This window comes from Spinacia oleracea, chromosome 5 (genome assembly GCF_020520425.1).
Source record: "Spinacia oleracea cultivar Varoflay chromosome 5, BTI_SOV_V1, whole genome shotgun sequence".
NCBI lineage: Eukaryota > Viridiplantae > Streptophyta > Magnoliopsida > Caryophyllales > Amaranthaceae > Spinacia > Spinacia oleracea.
The window spans coordinates 91,584,028-91,602,051 of record NC_079491.1 but is presented as its reverse complement, the minus strand read 5'-3'; the positions used below and the strand labels follow the sequence as shown (position 1 = coordinate 91,602,051).

Genomic DNA, 18,024 nt, shown 5'->3' with positions numbered 1-18,024 from the left:
TGGAGCTTGGAGTTACTAGACCTTGTGTTGGTGATGTAGCTTCGAGACGCACTAACCTTTGGTTTTCAGATCGACACCAAGTGGCAGAACCAGCCCTATACATAAGACAAGCTAAAGTTTAGGCCCAAAGTTAATCATTACTTAGTCTAGACTTTTGACTCTTTCTATTGGTTTTCTATTCTCACTCTTGTTGGTACACTTTTGGCTCTTCTTTTGGTCATTCTTTGGATTTTCGAAACATTTTCCCGTGTAACATTCAAGGTTATTTTAATTAGCATACTCGGTTTTGGTGCCGAACATTGTCGTCATAGGAGGCCTAATGACGACACAAGGAGTTGTTTAGTTTGTAAGTCGTTTTTAGAATCGAGTGCCTTTTTCATACGTCCTTGTAGCAAATCCGTTACGAATTTTTTATTGCTATGTATACTTTGTGCGCGGGTACCGAGGCTGCCGTGCCCGACCAAAAGGCCAGGCAGCAACTTCAGCGCCCAGCAGGGGCGTTGAAAATGATTGGCGCCCAGCCAGGGGCGCTGAAAATGCGTCCCTTACTGGTACTCGTATTTTGTTCGCGTATCCTTTTTTCGTATATACGACTTGATTTTGCGTGCTTGCCTAATAACGTCCTTTACGCGTTGTGCGGCGTTGTGGGATCCGTTACAGGTTGTCCTGGGCGTCGCTTATTTTTGTGGCGATCGCCCGGGGCTGCGGAACACGTATTTTGGTACAACTCTTTGGCCAATTGGTGTTTATGAATGTTTGGGCAATTTTTAGGGTCGTTGGTTTTCTAGTGTTGTTTGTCACACACAACCACATAATTCGCTACACATAACTAACATTACAACATGAAGCAAAATCATATGTCACGTAGTTTATGATAGGCTTCTATGGGTAATATTTGTGCCGGCTTGGTACCTCCTCTATCGTCGATCCAACACATGCCCCGGTCGGGGAAGTGCATTCACGAGCGAATTTCGTCCCAAGAGGCCAATCACGATGTAAGCCAAGGGGGCATGCACCAATGAGAGGGACCTAGTGGGCGAGCGATTTGGTTTGGGATAGGTGTATTACTAGCGAAAGTGCCGAGTGGACAACATTCGAAGCGTATGCACCCCCCGGGTGGCGATGGGTATCCTTATTCCCAACTCCCGAGATGAAACATGCCAAGGGAGCCAAGATTCGTTATGCGGTTCTGTCCGTTCACATTAATATGCTAATTTTCAGGTCGTCCCAACTTGATAGGGAAATAAACGCGGGGTAGGATCGTTTCACCCTTCGGCTATTTTGATTACCTACGAACACGAGTATTTCATTAACGTCCCCTGCAGAGTCGCCACTGTGAGGGGGTCGAAAAAGCACGAGGCTAATGCGTGACCTCGTCCCTCGTGGGCGTGACGTTGTCAGATCAAGTGTAATTGGATTTCCTGTGAGTTTACACCCAATCGACTAGTAATATAGGAGTCTCCATTCGGTTATCGTGACATAAAGGGAGTGCCATTATGTTCGACCACGACGGCCATAGGTTCCCTTGTGATCCCTGGTGTGGGGATCGCTCAACGTACACCCGCAGGGCAGAGATTGAGAGTTCGGGGGACTGTAACTACCGAGAGGAGTGCTCATCGATAATACTCCAGAGGCAGGTTATCCTTACTATCTCAGCATAAATAATTGAAGGGACATGCGTTAAACTATTAAACTATTCTGAATTGATTTTAGCAATATGCAACACATAATACTAAATCGATCGTGATTATCTTATTTAGATTGATTTAAGGTACCTAGCATGATAATTCAGTTGTCCATGGTATTATCTTATTAGGCGTGATAGATCAATCAAATTAATAGTTTGACAATTTTATAAAAGGGTGATGAAAGCGATTAAATCATATGAGGGACACATTACAACGCACCCTTGAGAGGTGCGTTGTGGTTCTCAGAAAACTAACCACTTGGCTTTGTTATTTCTCCTTTTATTTAGCGAATCTCGGGTTTCCAAGCAATGTTCCAGTATTTAGGCTTAATTCATCAAGTTACAAGGAGCAGGATGCGTTCTGTTCGACTTTTGGGTCGATTGCGACAGAACGCCGGATCAATTTCGCAGCGTGAGGATTAGGCTTAAGGCTAGAGTCAATACTCAGATTATGGAATTGTGTGTTATTTTCACGTCGGTTTTAGGCTGTATTTATAGGAAAAGAGTGTGTGGAAAGATAGATTTTAAGATACGAATCCAAAAAGAATCCGGAGATAAAACAACCCCAGGCACTTTCAGCGCCCAGGGCTGGGCGCCGAAGATTTCGGCGCCCAGATCCAGGCGTTGAAAATGGGATATGGGCCGAGTTCTTGTCAGATTTGGACTCTTAGAACACGGAGTCTTTTAGTGCGTACTAACTTATGACGGAATGCGTTTAGGCCCGTTACGAACTCTAGGTTCGTTAGGAATTTAATTAATACGTAACTCTTATTTTCGAATTATACCAGGAATAGAATTCCTTTGTAAATTCTATCTCTTTTAGGATTGATGTTGGAGTGCAACACCTAATTCTGACAGGTTTCTATCTTTTATGATTTTGCCACTTTTAACAACTACCTTTTACGGCAGTTACTATTCTTAGCAGGTTTCTATAAATAGCAGCTTTGGCTGAAATGAAAGGGTGATTGAGATTCGTTATTTTATAGGAGATGCGTTGCCAAGTGGAGATTTATGTTCTCATCATCGAACCTTCCCTTTCGGGAATGGGGACAAAAGTAGGCGTCTACATAATGCCATTAAATACTTGATCCGTTTACGTACTATTTGTGTGACCCTACGGGTTCAGTCAAGAGTAAGTTGTGGATTAATATCATTAATTCCACTTGAACTGAAGCGGCCTCTAGCTAGGCATTCAGCTCACTTGATCTCACTGAATTATTAACTTGTTAATTAATACTGAACCGCATTTATTAGACTTAACATTAAATGCATACTTGGACCAAGGGCATTATTTCCTTCATGCCCTTCTAAGCTAATACAACGAGCCTAACAGGGCGATGGAAGGGCGATTTAAAAGTCGCCCTGATAGCCTAAAAGGGCGAGATTAACATCAAAGAGGGCGATATGTTTCGCCCTCTTTGATCTTATATGTTGTAGTGATATGCATTTCTACTGGAAATATAAAAACACAAATTCTTACTCTCTCCGTCCCGGAATACTCGAAACGGTTTGACTTTTTGCACTATTCACATAATTCACTTTGACCCTATTTTATTTCAAGTATATGAAAACAAATGTTAGTATATAATATATTGCTGGCTTCGTCTTAATATGTATTTTTAAAATATTATATTTTATAAGTTTTCATTATATGTAGTTAAAGATATTGGTGGTCAAAGTTGTGCACTGGCAAGCTCATCCAGTCAAAACGTTGCGAGTATTCTAGGACGGAGGGAGTATTTATAATCAATTTTTTTGTGTAAATTTTCTTAGTTTAATAAAAATTATTTCTTGAAATCACTAATAATGCATAAAAATCGTTTAACCCTTAATTGCTTTAAATATGTTTATCTATCAATTTTTTTAATAATATAAAAGTTAACCAAAACATATTAAAAGTTATAGAAAGTAGGTAAAATTTATAAATAAGTTGGATAAAGTTATGCTGGTAGCCTGGTAATACAATAAATTTATTAAACACCTTGTGCATCTAATACCTTTTTAAAATAGAACGTAATTATGTAATAATATTCCGGATGGCTATATAAAGACAACACTCCTATCATTCAATCACCAAACTCAACACAAAATGCACTCTTAAAAACAAGAAAAGAAAAAAATGATGATGATGAAGAAAGCCGCAATTAGTTTGGTGGTGATGATTGTAGTTTTGGCAGCTCAATCCAACATGGCTTTAGTTATTGTGACCTAAAATCAACAATTTACTCTAATATTCGTTTTACATACATAGTGCTTATAATAAATTAAACCCAATTGTCTTAGATATAATAACCATTGTTTTTGTTTTCTGAATCAAAATAACTCTATGTTTATAAAATAGAGTAAATCGCAATATTCAAACACAACATGTACTAACGACACCAATTTGATATAATTTTCATAATAATAATACTAATAATCAAGTCGAAATAAATTAAAATTAAGTTGTTGACTATACTGGTCCAAAACAAATTTAGTGGAGTATTTTTTTGACAACAAATTTAGTGTGAACCAATTCAATTTATTGTAAAAATAATTGCACCGAGTAGAGTTGATGGGTAAAGTACATAACTCGGAATTTCTCTGCAAAAAGCAAATTGTCACGCACATGTTACATGTACCATGTACTTCCTCCTTCAGTCCTTTCCTTTGGTAGAGTTGTTGTCATTTACTCCGTACATTTACACCAAGTAAACCCAGAATTCAGTTGGCCTACTTCAAATTATCACTCTCTGTGTTAGAGAAAACAGGAAAATGGTAAGTTTCTTTGTTCAATCATCTTTTCTGTGATTACATACTTTGTTAATTCTTTGTTTTAATTGATTTAAACATGATCAATCCTTTTTTTTATACAGTAGCTTGTTTTGTCGTCAATTTTGCTTCTTTCTTTGAGATTTTTTTTTTTTTATATAAATTATTTATGAAATGGGGTTTCTGGGTTTACTTGTAATTTTTGTTTTGGGGTTTGGGCGTTTAGTTGTTTAATGGATCCTTGAAATTATGGTTAAATTGGAAATACGGAGTACAATATTTGTCTAAGAAACATTTGTTTGATCAATTGTTTTGTTAAGAAGTATGTTAATATCGACGCCGAATGTTGTGTATTTTAAATGCCTCAATGATGTAGAAGCATTTAATTTGGATGCAAGCCTGCAAGATATTATAGCTTAGCATTTTAAAGTTGCAGGATTGTTCTTGAACATTTGGCTTTTTAAGAAGTATATTATAGCTTAGCATTTTAAAATTGCAGGGTTGTTATTTGATTTCATCAGTAAATTCTATTGTATTTCTGTAATCATATTATATGACGAATAAAAACGTTGTCCTTATAAGTAATGTAAAGAAAAGAAATTAATTGTATGAAATAGCAAAAGAAATCTGATTATGCTAACTAATTCTGGGACCGGTGTAGACTTGTAGTGTTTAATGTTAGATGAAATGCTTTATCACTTTTTGCTTAAACAACATGCCAACTTTTCAAATTACGAGTTTGATTAGGCATGTTTGCACGCAATTTGGATTATACACCCGGGTGCACAGTGCTCATTGTGCACCGTATTGAACATTTATTGAAAATCTAATGAATATTGAGAACGATTTTAATGTACATGTACTAGTGAAATATTTAAACTATATGTTCTATGGATTTGAGCTATATGTTCATTGGCTATATGTTCTTTGGGTATGAACAATATGTTCTTTATATTTGAACTATAAGTTCTTTGTAAAACATGGTGCACAGTGAGCATTGTGCACCCGGGTGTATAAACCATATTTTGCATGTTTGCATACTGTTTAAGTATTATTTAGTTCAAATTTATGCTGATTAATAAACATCACCAAAATGGTAGTAATCAATCACGGGAAGCATTCATACCCATTTAAATGGTTTGGTGAAATAGCAAGGTTTAGATAGATAGTCGATAACTCCCTTTATATTTACATACATTCTTTACCTATACATGTAGTTGTTTAATAATGCAGTTTATTTTGTCAATAGGTGAAAATCTGTCAAACCTGTGGAGATAAAGGTTTTTCTAGATATTTAATTTACTGTACCGAATGTTGGGACACAGTTGAGCACATGTAAGTTAGACAATCTTATGGAATGGATATGTGTTGTTTCATTTTGTAGACAACTTTCTGTTAAGTTTTCTGGAATTCAGGACTTTATAAAATGAAATATATTTTTGCTTTCCAGGTATTGTGTAGGACTATCCCCTGAAGATATATGTGAAGATTTCAGTTGGATATGTAATTCTTGCCAATCAGCAGACGAAATGCTGGCAAAAATCATAAAGTACGGGGGAGAAGAAATGACCCAATCTGCTGGTGCTGGTTGCAGTCCATTGGGAATTTCAGATCTTTCTCTACTTGGTGCTAGTTCAATCCCAGTGGTTGGTCCGATTTGGAGGTGTTATGTTTAAGATACTTCATGCGTTCATTCCAGATCATTCTTCATGTTTTGTGTAGGGGGAGGACAATAATTTTTGTTTGTTTTTCTCCCTTTCTCCCTTTTTTGGCTCCGTTTGGTTTGGCGTAAAACGTTCTTCGGTGAAAAATGATTTTCCATGGAAAACTTTTTCCTAGGAAAAACAAAATTCCAAACTAGTTTTCCTTTGCTTGGTTCTTTACAAGAAAATTAATAGAATACGGAAAATGGGAGAACATGGGTGAAGATTGATTGGAAGATTGAAGTTGGAGGCAAGGAGGAAAGATAGAAAAGTGGTTTCCCTTCCTTTCAAATGGAAAATGTATTTTCCACCTTTGAGGAAGTTATGGAAAATTGTTTTCCATTTCTCGCCAAACCAAACAATGTAAAATGATTGAAAAAGGAAAAATCATTTTCCACAAAAAACGTTTTATACCCTAGCAAAAGGAGCCTTATTTCCTTGTGTTTTTTTCCCGTGTGTGTGCTTCTCTTCATGGAGCACAATATAATGGTTTGTTTTGCTTGTTGACAGGGGAGTTTTCAATACGAGCGGGAGTTCCGACGGAAGTTGGAAAGGTCTGGAAGCCTTTATGCCAAAGACTTCATACTCAAAAGTTGTGAATATTGTACGAGCATTGCAACCCTCTCTTTATCTCCACCTGGAGAAAAGGGATAGCCTGTGGCCTAAAAATTTTGATGAATTGGGGGCTGCTGACTGCAATATTGAAATTTACATCTTTCCTCAATTCTCAAGGTAATTGCTTATCTACGTATTATTCCATTTGTTTTTTCTGTAAACTTTACCTCAAATAGAAAGGGAAACCAAATTCTCTTTTCTTGTTTAGCTTTCTTGACAGGTGTGAGGCAGAATACAACAACCTAGTGGAATACATGATCTCAAATGACCTAGCGATGACAGCCACCTTGGCCAACTTAAAGCTGATGGTTTTTACTTCTCTTGAGATAACTGCTCCTGAGAAACAAAGTATGAAAGTAATACACATCAATTTCTCTTTACAAAGTCCCTTTGTTCTCTCTTTCTGTAGGATGAATGCAACATAAGGATTAATGGAATAGTTTATCTTTTACTTTCAACTAATGTTTGGCTTTGATAAAAAATGATTTGTTACAGAAATTCAAGGGAAGTACTACCTTTGGGGTGCGTTTGAAAAAGTATCTAGTGAAATTCCATCCAAACGCTACAAGCCAAGTGTAGCTAAAAGTAGGATGGGCAAAGGTTTAAGAGCAGTGGGTTGCCAAGAGAAACAAAGTATCAGTACTCCTTGTAGAAGATTAATGAAAATTGGTACTAATTCCAAGAAGACCAAAAAAGCAGTATCTCTTCTTAAGTGTAGCCGGATACCATCATTTAGGCCCGAATGCAAGAGAGCTAGGAGTAAAAAAGGTAAGATATTGCTCTCTTTGAATGAGGAGTTAGATGCCTTTACAATGTCAGTTGTCCCATTTGGTAGCCGGTAATAAAGGGTTGGAATAAGAATAAATGTAAGTGTTAAGAAAATAACATCATAATATCCATGGTACTGAAACTTATCTAAAACATGGTGTTTTTCTTCATAAGTTTGCATTCCCACCCAATACCACTCCCCAAATGGTAATGGATGGTAATGAAACTTTATGAAGAAAATGTGATAATTTTGAGATAACCACCATTACCATGGGAATGAATGTTGATTTTCCTTATAAATTTACATACAAATTTATTACCATTGACATCATTTATGGCCGGCTACCAAACGAGTTGTTAGCTCATTTCAACTACTACGTATTAACTTCTAGGTAGATTTCATGCTTTTAAGTTTGGGTTTTATATACGAAGTGGCGTTGTGAAACTAACACAGGTAAGAAGTTAATAACTCGACCAAGCAATGACCAGGAAGCTGATCAGACATACGACAAACCAAGCCAAGCTGAAACCTCCACAATTCTAGAAGCTAGTCTTGGAGAAGTATGTCTACCTCAAGAGAATGCTAGGCTGCTGAATGATACAACTGGTACTTCAGAGAACGTTGTAAACATAGAAGCCTCAGCCGAGGGCTCGGCTAGATTAGCTGGCCAAGGTTAGTCTTTTCACATTCTTAGTCACACTCAAGTGCTGCTTCTTACTCCCTCCGTGTCATATTAATGGGGACACTTTGACTTTTGACACTATTCACAAATTTTAATTTGACTATCATTTGTGATTTATGGGTAAGGAAAAATATAGTCGTGTGAGGTCTTGTTTGTTCTTCTCGATATGCACTTTCGGATTATCAACATTTTATAATCTTTACGAACACAAAACTATAGATATTTAATAATGTTCAAACATTTACATTGGCAAGCGTGAAAAGGTAAAGTGTAACCATTATTTTAAAACGGAGGGAGTACTTTTGTAGAAACTCAGTCTCTTTTTGGTTGTCCTATGCTCTAGTTTGTCATTACAAGTTGATTAGTTGGTTTCTATGGTGAAGGTCCTGAAGAACTTGTTTCTCCTTTGATCACGCCTGTGAAAGAGAGATCAGAAAATCACGAGGCCTTGAGTATACCTGATGTTTCCTGCTGTCATACTCTTGCAAAACGTCTCAAGAGTCTCAACATAGAGGGGAATGCTGAGAAGACCGTTTCAGATAAGCCAATGATAGACCTAGTCATATTGGATCAGGAACCTGTCTGTTCTTCTAAACTAGGAGAGAAAGTCAACGAGTGCGTAGAAGATACTCAAAACAGAATAGTTGAAAGGAAGACGGTTGCAGAGCAGCCGAACTGGGAAGATGGTGTGGAAATTGATGGATCAAACAGAGGCAATGTCAGTGAGTGTATAGAAGATAAGCAAAACCAAATCATTCAAGGGGAAGATCAGCCTAACCAGGAAGATGGTATGGAAATTGTTGAATCAAACTAACTTACCTAACCTTTTATCAATATGATTCATTCTAATTGATAATTTACTTACTGTTTAACGTTGAAATATACCTCCTTAAAGTATAATATCTTGTTTATTTTTAGGTCTAAAGCTGTTTGGTGTATTCCTTCCAAGTCAAAATATGGAACCACCACAGCTTCAAGCACAAGACAACTGTGTCAATCTAGCTGCTAACTCTGAGAATTGTACCATTTCAATCCCATTGGTTAGTTATCAAGAGGGTTTAGAGGAACAAGAGCCCAATGGCCCCAATCCTATAAGCAATGGAGAAAACAATCCTTGTATTAATGATGATGATCCAGTAGCTGATCAACAGTATATTGTTGACGAAAAAGTTTTAGATGCACATAAAGCCACTGCTAGTGATGGTATGTTAAATACTTCCTCCGTTCTTTTTTAGATGACACAATTATAAAAAGTTAAGGGTTTCTTGCTCCTTAACCAAGGTCTTTATACTGAAGTATATGTTATTACTCAGACCACTTTATTTTAATCAAACTGCTCCTCTGTTAAATGTTCTTCTCCTTTCTCCAAATTATTTATTTTTATTTAACCCTTTTTTCCCCCGGTTTTCAGGTCTAACACTACTTCCTCCTCTGGAAATTCAACACGACACACATGTGGAGAAGGGTTCATGTATTCCTCCTGTTATTGATCTTGAAAAAGAAAATTCAAGTCCTTCTATTGCTTCTACTGAAGTCATTGAGTATGATGATGAAGAGACTACCATAAGTGGGGCTGAGAACATTAGAGAGGCAAGTGTAACGTCAATACGGGCCTCCATTTCAGAAATGGCAGGTGAGTTCCATGATATCAGCTCGAATTGTGTTGGCATGTACAATGTCAACGCTGAACTACTCCCGATTCTCAAAAAAATTCTTGAAAAACACGGGGATATTGCTTCAAATTGTAGAATACTTCCCAAGGTTCCACTGGAGAACATCTGCAAGGTTGTTCAGGAACTTGAATCAGTCCGGTTACGTGGTTTACGGTCCCATCATGTGAATCACCTGAAAAGTGTGTTGCAACTTGCTGATGCTGTGGGAATCGACGTGGAATGGCTTCGCAAGCGTTGTGAAGTTCTTGAGAAGTTCACTTGTCAGCTTAGTGATTATCCTACTTTGAAGAGTAATCTGGATCAAGCTGTAAAAGATGTCCAACATAAAGAAGAGATGCTGAGTTCTAAAAGAACTATGGTGGAAAACCTGATAGCGGAAATAAAGTCAGAGGAAAAAGAGTTTGAGGCATTGAAGGAATACAAATACAAGTTAGATTGCGCCGTGCAGTCCATTAATTCGATTTGTACAAGCTTCCATGATAAGTCTGTGGTGGATGGACTACTATAGAAAGTCAGGTAGGTATGTTATGTAGGTAGGTGTATTCAGTTAACCACTAACTATTTCTGATAATTAAGCACACGTTTATTACAGTATTAAACGTGTACTGTATGTATAATTTGTCTGCTGTTGTAAAGGCTAATCCTAAAATCTTGTGATGGTGTTCTTAATGTGACATATTGAAGCGATGGTAACTTTAAAACAAACCACTTCTCCCTAATTAATCATATGAGCTTCTATTTGCTGCAAGTCCAGCTTCTTTACTCACATATGGTACTTGTAATCAGAACCAGGTGTTATCTGTATCAATTTTGTTCTGCAGCAGTTGTGGATCGATTCTGTAACAATAGACATGTTTCATTCACTTTTTAGTATAATTTGCTGGTAGTCAATCTGGAATGAGTTTCTTTTCTGCATTGTCCAGCTGGGTGTCCTAATTCAAGTACTACCTGTTGAATGCAGTATGTTATACACAGTCTAGACATATCGGTAGTTTTTTTGTTGTAAAATTTTCTCGTGAATACTTCTGATAGTGTTAAATATCTCTCCGTCCCTAAAAGATTGTCTCACTTTTCTTTTCGGTTCGATCTTTTGAGTTTGCCGCATACTGTTTATAGTGTTAGTGTATAGTCTTCACATGTTTCCTTTCACACACTATTATTTAATTTAGCAAAAAGACAAAAAATCAATGCACTTGCTTATCTTTTTCCTTCTTTCTTAATAAAGTAAAAAAATGTAATTTGGAGCAATTTTTTGGGGACAAGGGAGTAGACCGTTACGCTTACACCTCAAATGATATAGAAATAATTCTGTATAATCGTAGTGAGTGCAAAGAAAAATGAATTAAAACAAAAAATGAAACAACAAAAAAAAAAAATTCTATCATCATAAAAGTTGTGCAGATACTAAAGGTGCGAGTAATAGAGGCCCAAGGGAAACACCATTTACATTGGCGTGAAGTAAAACTGACTTTTCTGCAATCCATATACTCTAGGGATATTTAAGTCTTTCCCGTGTAAAATTCGAAATAGTAATGCTGGCATTTCCGTGTAAAACAAGTAAGATAAGTACTACTCCAGTAGAATACGAAGTACTCAATATTTGGTAGCTTAATTTAATTAATCCATAAGTTTTATTTTTTTTGTAGCTTGTTTCTACTTTTAATTTTCAGCTAAAATGGTGATCATCAATTTCTAACTCCAATTTGTTCGTTTACCAGGTTCAGCAATCTTGGACCCTCTTGGCTGCGCTGTTACAGACAGAAAAAATATGGGACAACCACGAAGAAGCCCGCGAAACAAAGGGAAAAGATCTTCCATATTAGATGAAGGAGGACAGTCCAAAGAAGCTAAGGTAAAAAGAAAGAACTTAACTTTCTTTTTAATAGTTTTCACTTTATGTTTTAGGAAATGCTGATAATTATTGTTGGATACTTGGATGTGTTGATGTAGTATGCCCGCGATCGAAAAAGATTGGTTCTTTTCGTGTTAAAATTGTAGGAAATACCTCTCCTCTGTGTTTTTATTGAAGAATTTTATGTGTGTATCTGAAAAGTAAGGACTAAGGAATATTAGGTTTTTAAGTAGTGAGATTTTCAGCATTAATGGGTACTTAAGCGTGTTAAACATACTGTGTGGTTTAGGAATTAGGATGGTTGAATTGGAAAACTGTGTGAGTAGAGCACGGAAAACCGTGTCTCACAGTGGTGTGCCACAATCTTTTTGGTGTTGTGAAAATCATTTCCCATGAATTCGAACTTTTCTGCAGTCACTGGAAGTGATTTTGATGGCAGCCACCTGTTTCAATATAGATCAAAATACATGTTGATGGCCGTAAATACTTGAAACTATGTTACTCGAACATGGATACATGCCCAACTGCTAGATATTGCAATTTTGTGAAAAAATTTCGACCTTTTTGATCTAAAATGAACTTTCCAATGAGGACACTACTAATCCGATAAGCGAATGCTGGTGCTAATCAATTTTTTTTTTTTACTCAGGATTCATAAAACTAACCATTTTAACAACTCATCATCATCCAACATCAGGTTCTGATTTGTAAAATCTCAGTGAAAAGTAGTTCCTTTTACATTTATCGGTGCATAATTTGCATAGATATGAACAGATTATGCATTAGAGTCAGTTAATTAACAACCACACTTTCCATTCTAGAATGGCATCCCCGCCCCAGCAGCCAACCAGGGAAAGAAGAAGAATACAATGAAAGTGAAAAAATCAAATACAGAGGTAAATTCTTTTTATTTTGTTCTTGTTGAGTAGTAGTTAGCATGGTTTTTAAAAGTTTAACATGCTTATCTTATCAGTTCATCTTTGCTATAAAATGAATGGATACGTTACAATTTACAAAATCGTTATTGGTAGGTGATTGGTTGTTATATTTGTGGGAACTCGGGCTTCTCAAATGCTCTGATTGACTGCTTAAAGTGTTCTGTTATGGTTGCACACCAGTAAGTCATATAACACCCCATCTCTTCTACATCACGCATGAATCAAGTTTAGAGCATGTTTTGTATAGAGTTTTTAAGTGATGGAAATGGAATCAATTAACTATTTCTATTACCTAATGTTTGATATACAACAGTGTATAAAAAGGCGCGCCTAGGCTCTGAGGCGCAAGGCGATTGGAGCCAGCGCCTTTTATTGTCTGGGCGAGGCGATTTCGATGAGGCGCAAAACCAAGGCGCACACCATTTTTTCACTTTTTTTTTTTACTTTATATTAGGGCGCCTCACTTCAATGAGGTGCACCGAGGCTCCGCGCGCCTAAGGCGCTGGGAACTCCAAATCGCCTTGTTGCGCCTTGAGCCTTTTTATACATTGATATGAGAGGAGTGGTAACACAGACCATTTCCCAAGGGTAACCTTTACCACCATTTGTTACCTCTCCCAACTCTATGGTAACAACATTCCTCAATCCCCAATTTATTACAAGTGATTCATTTCCCAAGGTATACCAAACAACTAATATTGGTAATAACTAACAATACCCTTTCCCCTTCTTATTTATCTCCTTTCCATTTCCTTTACTAAGTTTATACCAAACACGCTCTTAAAGGATTGTAGATTAAATGAAAAAATAAGATGAATGTTTCCGAGATGAACATGCTAGTGGCTTAGAGCATGTCATGTGATGTTTCTGTTCCTTTGATGATTTTTGTTCTTTCTTTTCTAGATATTGTGTGGTATACCACCAGGAACTGATGAGGAGTATACTTGGTATTGTGGGTACTGTCTTGCACCAACAGAATCCCAGGAACGTAAGAGTATGCAATATTCTGTTTATCAACTTCAATTCAACAAGAATACATTTTTCATAACAGCAATTTAATCAACTCTTAATTGCTTATTTGTCAGGTAAAAGTGAGATAATCCTGATTAGGAACCAACCACTACCACTTCAAACTTTGCTGCCAATATCATACATCAGAAGAACGGAACAAACAGAAACAAGTAATGAATGTCAAAATGCTGAAGAAGGTGCTAGGAATATTAATGAGACACCATTTACTTTTCTCATTGAAAACTCTAAGGAGAGTATAAGTAGTCAAGTTGTATTTGTGGTAAGTCCATCAGGGGAAGTAACCATTTGCAAACACGAGAATATATGCTGCGCTTCACCATTATCTAGCTTGGAAATGGAAACCACCATTCTTAATGTGACAGACGAGGAAACTGATGGATGCAGTATTGAGAAAACCATAGAGCTTGATTATGATGAGGAAGTTGATGACTGTCACTCTAGTGAAACTGTTGGTATTACCAAAACTGAAGAGTATAACACTAAGTCCAATAAGGAAGATATGATTCGACTAGTAGATGAAACATCGAAAATCAACGGTAGGTGAAAGAATCAGTTGCTCATATATTTTTTTTTCGCAATTTAGTTTGTTAAGGGTGCGTTTCATTCACCTGATTTTCACTTATTTTTCTTGAACTTATCTTATCTGGACTTAAACTGAACTTAACTGAACTTATCAAAACTTATTTTATCAAAACTTATTTTAGTTATAAATGGTACTTGGTCAACCCTTATTTTTTCCTGAACTTATTTTATCTGAACTTAACTGAACTTATTTTTCCTGAAATAAGTGGAAATAAGGTGAATAGAACAGAGCCTCAAGTTTATGCACACAACACTCGCAGTTTCTTTTGTGTTCATCTATTGTTTCTTTTTTTCAGTTCTTCATCAAGAAGGTTCTATTGAGCACAAGCCTGCAGATGCTATTGATGAATCAAAAGCTTCCCATTGTTCTTCCACTGTCATCCAAGATGGTGTATGTAGAGTGGGATCATACAGGATCAGATCAGACTTGGTACTCATTCTCAGAAGAATAATCGAGAAACACGGAGATATATTTCACAATTGCAAGATGATTGAATCATCTCATGATCACTCCCAGCTACTTGTGAATATATGTGAACTAATTCAAGAACTTGAAACAGTCCCCTTACAATGTCTTCAACCCAAACACGTGAACCGCCTCAGAAACGCTGGAAAAGAGCTTGAGGATTCAGGAGCTGATGTAAAATGGCTCAACAATCATTGTGACTACCTAGACAACGTTGTTCAACAACTAAGTCAGTTTACTGAGTCAAAAGAAGAACAAAATGAATGCCAGAAAAGTCTACAGTGTAAAGAAGAAAGCCTGATTTTAACACGAGGTAATATTTCTGAGCTGCTAGAAGAGATTAAGGTTCTGGAAGAAGAACTAAAGAAATCCAGAGAATATATTGGGAAGCTTGACTGTAGCATAATGGATATTAAGTCTCTATGTAGAAACTTTGTAGGCAAGTCATTTACTGATGGACTCTACTGAAACTCAGGTGAGTATGCTCATAAAGTTGGATAACTCTGTAAATATAAAAACACCCACTCAGAACAGTACTTGAGCCAGTCTTGTTTCCACTATTTGATCTTGCAAGGTCTTACAAACTGGATGTATAATAGTTATTGAGCAACTAGTTGTTGAACAAAAACTTTTCCGTTTGCTAGATCGATTACCTGAATCGTTTGTTTATTCTTTGGAGTAAAATGCATTTTTAGGGACTCACCTTTCATTTTTCATCATTTGGGGATTGTCGAAATTCGGACACTTGATTACTTGGAAAAAAAACGCGGTCGTGGTTGCATTTGCGGTAACGCTCGCGTTGTCGCGGAAACCGCTTGTAACGGTCTAGTATAATGGACCGCGGATTTCGCGGTGTGAATTTTTAAAAAAACTCACAGAAGTCGTTTTTCAACTTTTAAACTCATATTTTAGCATTTGTATCATATTAAGGCAAATAAAGTACTTTGTATATGGAATACCGATAAGTAGACTATAATTACCTTTTATAAATATTAAATTATATAGAAAATGGTGGTCAAGAAATAAAAGTAAAAGAGTAAATAGTGGGCATCGCATGGCCAGTAATAGTACTTTATGCATTTTTTATATGCAAATGTATTTTTTAATTAATAAATAAATGGTCATACATGGCAATTAATGGGGACAATAGTGTAAATGCATCTTTTTTAATTAATAAGAAGTGATCCCACTATCCCACTGTCACGCATAGCAACATGATTGTAAATGCATTTATTTATTTATTTAATAATTCTGTGGTTTAAAAAGTATTCGTGTTTGGGTTTTCATATTCCAAGACTTCCCTATTCTCTCACCTCTCTCCTCTAACAGTCTAACCAGATCGGTCACATCTCTCTTCTAACCACGCCGGAGATCGGTTTTTGGGCATGAAACCCAGTGAAGACTCGCAACACTCAGGCGACCAGAAGCCCTATTAAATTGAGCTTCGTAGATGTCTCGAAATTCTCCAATTGCAGATCCAGGGTTTTAAATTTGGTCTCAACTTTCAAAATTTTCAGAATTTTTGGACCGTTTAAATGGGGAACGGTTATGGAACGGCGTTCCACCGTTATGTAACACCGTCGCGGCGAGTCGGAGGTGATTTCCATCGCACCGTCATAAAACGAGGTTTCTCGGAATGCTCATTCAAATTCTGTTACAAAGCGGTTGTTCCATTACGGAACGGCCGAGTTTTTGTTCCATGCTTGATACTAGACCAAATCAACATGAGCCGGCCCGGCCCAGAATTTTGCGGGTTTGAGCAGAATTTTTAGGCCCTTTTTAGGGCCGGCCAGAAATTTCAAAATTTTTGCATGCATAGTGCGGCTTGAGCCTCCAAAACTACAACCATCACCACCAAACTAATTGCAGTTTTCTTCTTCATCATCATCGTCATCTTTTTTCTTTTCTTGTTTTTAAGAGTGTATTTTGTGTTGAGTTTGGTGATTGGATTGTAGGAGTGTCGTCTTTATATAGCCTTCCGGAATTTATTACAGAATTACGTTTTATTTTAAAAAGGTATTGAATGCACAAGGTGTTTAATAAATTTATTGTATACTTGCATAACTTTTATCCAGTTTATTTGGAACTTTTACCTACTTTCTATAACTTTTAAAAGGTCGAGTGCCACTACTGTAAATTATGAACACTAATCACATATTTATAGAGTAGGAAACAGAGACTTAGAGTTCTACTAGGAAACCAATTACTAGTCCCATCAGGATTACAATTAATAAGAATCTTAGAACTAATAAAACACTTAGTGTTTGAATCTAATCCTAACTTCTAATTCTAGTAGAAGTAGGAAAATTATACTTAAGGTCCAAGTTACTTGGCACCTAAGTAATCGTACACGGCTTGGTGCACAAGACGCTCGCCACTAAGGCAGCCACAAAGGCCCACGCTGGCGCGCGCACCTGGTCAGGCCCAAGCATCGCTCGCAGCAGCTCGCCTTCGGCCCACTGCTTGTCGTTGCTTGTTGCTGGCCTTCGCACGATGCTTGTCGCAGCTGGCCTATCGCACAGAGGCCTGCCCATTGCACACAGCCAGCGCCCAGCTGGGCGCACGGTCCAGCGCTGGCGCTGGGCCTTTGTGCTTGGCGTTGGCGCTGGGCCTTGTGCCTAGCGCTGTGCGTGCGGCCCTTGCTCGTCGAGTGATGGGCCGACTCCCTTGCCGTCTTGTCGCTCGTCGTGCTTCCGATTCGTTTTTCGATTCCGGAATTTATTTCCGTTTCGAACAATATTTACGTTTCCGTTAATATTTCCGATTCCGGAAATAATTTCATATTCCGACAATATTTCCGATTCCGGAAATAATTTCATGTTCCGACAATATTTTCGATTCCGGTAATATTTCCGTTTCCGGCAATATTTCTATTTCCGTTAATATTTTCCAATACGAACCATGTTCTCGTTTCCGGCAACATCTACGACTTGGATAATATTTATATTTCCGTCGTGAACCATATTTCCGTTTCTGGCAATATCTTCATTTCCGGAATATTCTTTACTTTGCCTTTTGACGATTTCAGCTCCCACTGGAACCGAGATCCGTCATTTTCAAATGATCATAAGTAGAGTACTTTAATGAATAATATATTCACTTAAATACTTGATCCGTTCACGTACTATTTGTGTGACCCTACGGGTTCAGTCAAGAGTAAGTTGTGGATTAATATTATTAATTCCACTTGAACTGAAGCGGCCTCTAGCTAGGCACTCAGTTCACTTGATCTCACTGAATTATTAACTTGTTAATTAATACTGAACCGCATTTA

General features: G+C 37.2%; 3 protein-coding genes across 6 annotated transcripts; all 3 read left to right on the top strand.

The window, feature by feature from the left end:
* The first annotated feature begins 4,246 nt into the window (after positions 1–4,246).
* On the top strand, positions 4,247–10,628 carry LOC110778409 (uncharacterized). Of its 3 annotated transcripts, XM_021982970.2 has the most exons (10): positions 4,247–4,444; positions 5,688–5,773; positions 5,889–6,101; positions 6,652–6,873; positions 6,965–7,104; positions 7,252–7,524; positions 7,979–8,197; positions 8,591–8,995; positions 9,126–9,410; positions 9,619–10,628. In XM_021982970.2, exons 1-10 carry the CDS (start codon positions 4,442–4,444, stop codon positions 10,386–10,388), a joined length of 2,616 nt encoding a protein of 871 aa, XP_021838662.1. In that variant the 5' UTR covers positions 4,247–4,441; the 3' UTR covers positions 10,389–10,628. The 3 variants fall into 3 exon arrangements, with proteins under 3 accessions (XP_021838662.1, XP_056683933.1, XP_056683934.1); XM_056827955.1 differs by lacking the exon at positions 5,688–5,773 and having other exon boundaries at positions 4,293–4,444; XM_056827956.1 differs by lacking the exons at positions 4,247–4,444; positions 5,688–5,773 and having other exon boundaries at positions 5,946–6,084.
* Positions 10,629–11,196: 568 nt separating this feature from the next.
* Positions 11,197–13,898, top strand: LOC130460629 (uncharacterized). Of its 2 annotated transcripts, none has more exons than XM_056827957.1 (6): positions 11,197–11,437; positions 11,599–11,732; positions 12,554–12,628; positions 12,764–12,849; positions 13,574–13,664; positions 13,756–13,898. In XM_056827957.1, the coding sequence occupies exons 1-6, from the start codon at positions 11,413–11,415 to the stop codon at positions 13,768–13,770; spliced, it is 426 nt and encodes a 141-aa protein (XP_056683935.1). In that variant the 5' UTR covers positions 11,197–11,412; the 3' UTR covers positions 13,771–13,898. The 2 variants fall into 2 exon arrangements, with proteins under 2 accessions (XP_056683935.1, XP_056683936.1); XM_056827958.1 differs by having other exon boundaries at positions 11,207–11,437; positions 13,574–13,658; positions 13,756–13,897.
* Positions 13,775–15,459, top strand: LOC110778410 (uncharacterized). The gene is made up of 2 exons (XM_021982971.2): positions 13,775–14,238; positions 14,581–15,459. The coding sequence occupies exons 1-2, from the start codon at positions 14,037–14,039 to the stop codon at positions 15,216–15,218; spliced, it is 840 nt and encodes a 279-aa protein (XP_021838663.2). The 5' UTR covers positions 13,775–14,036; the 3' UTR covers positions 15,219–15,459.
* The last annotated feature ends 2,565 nt before the right edge of the window (positions 15,460–18,024 follow it).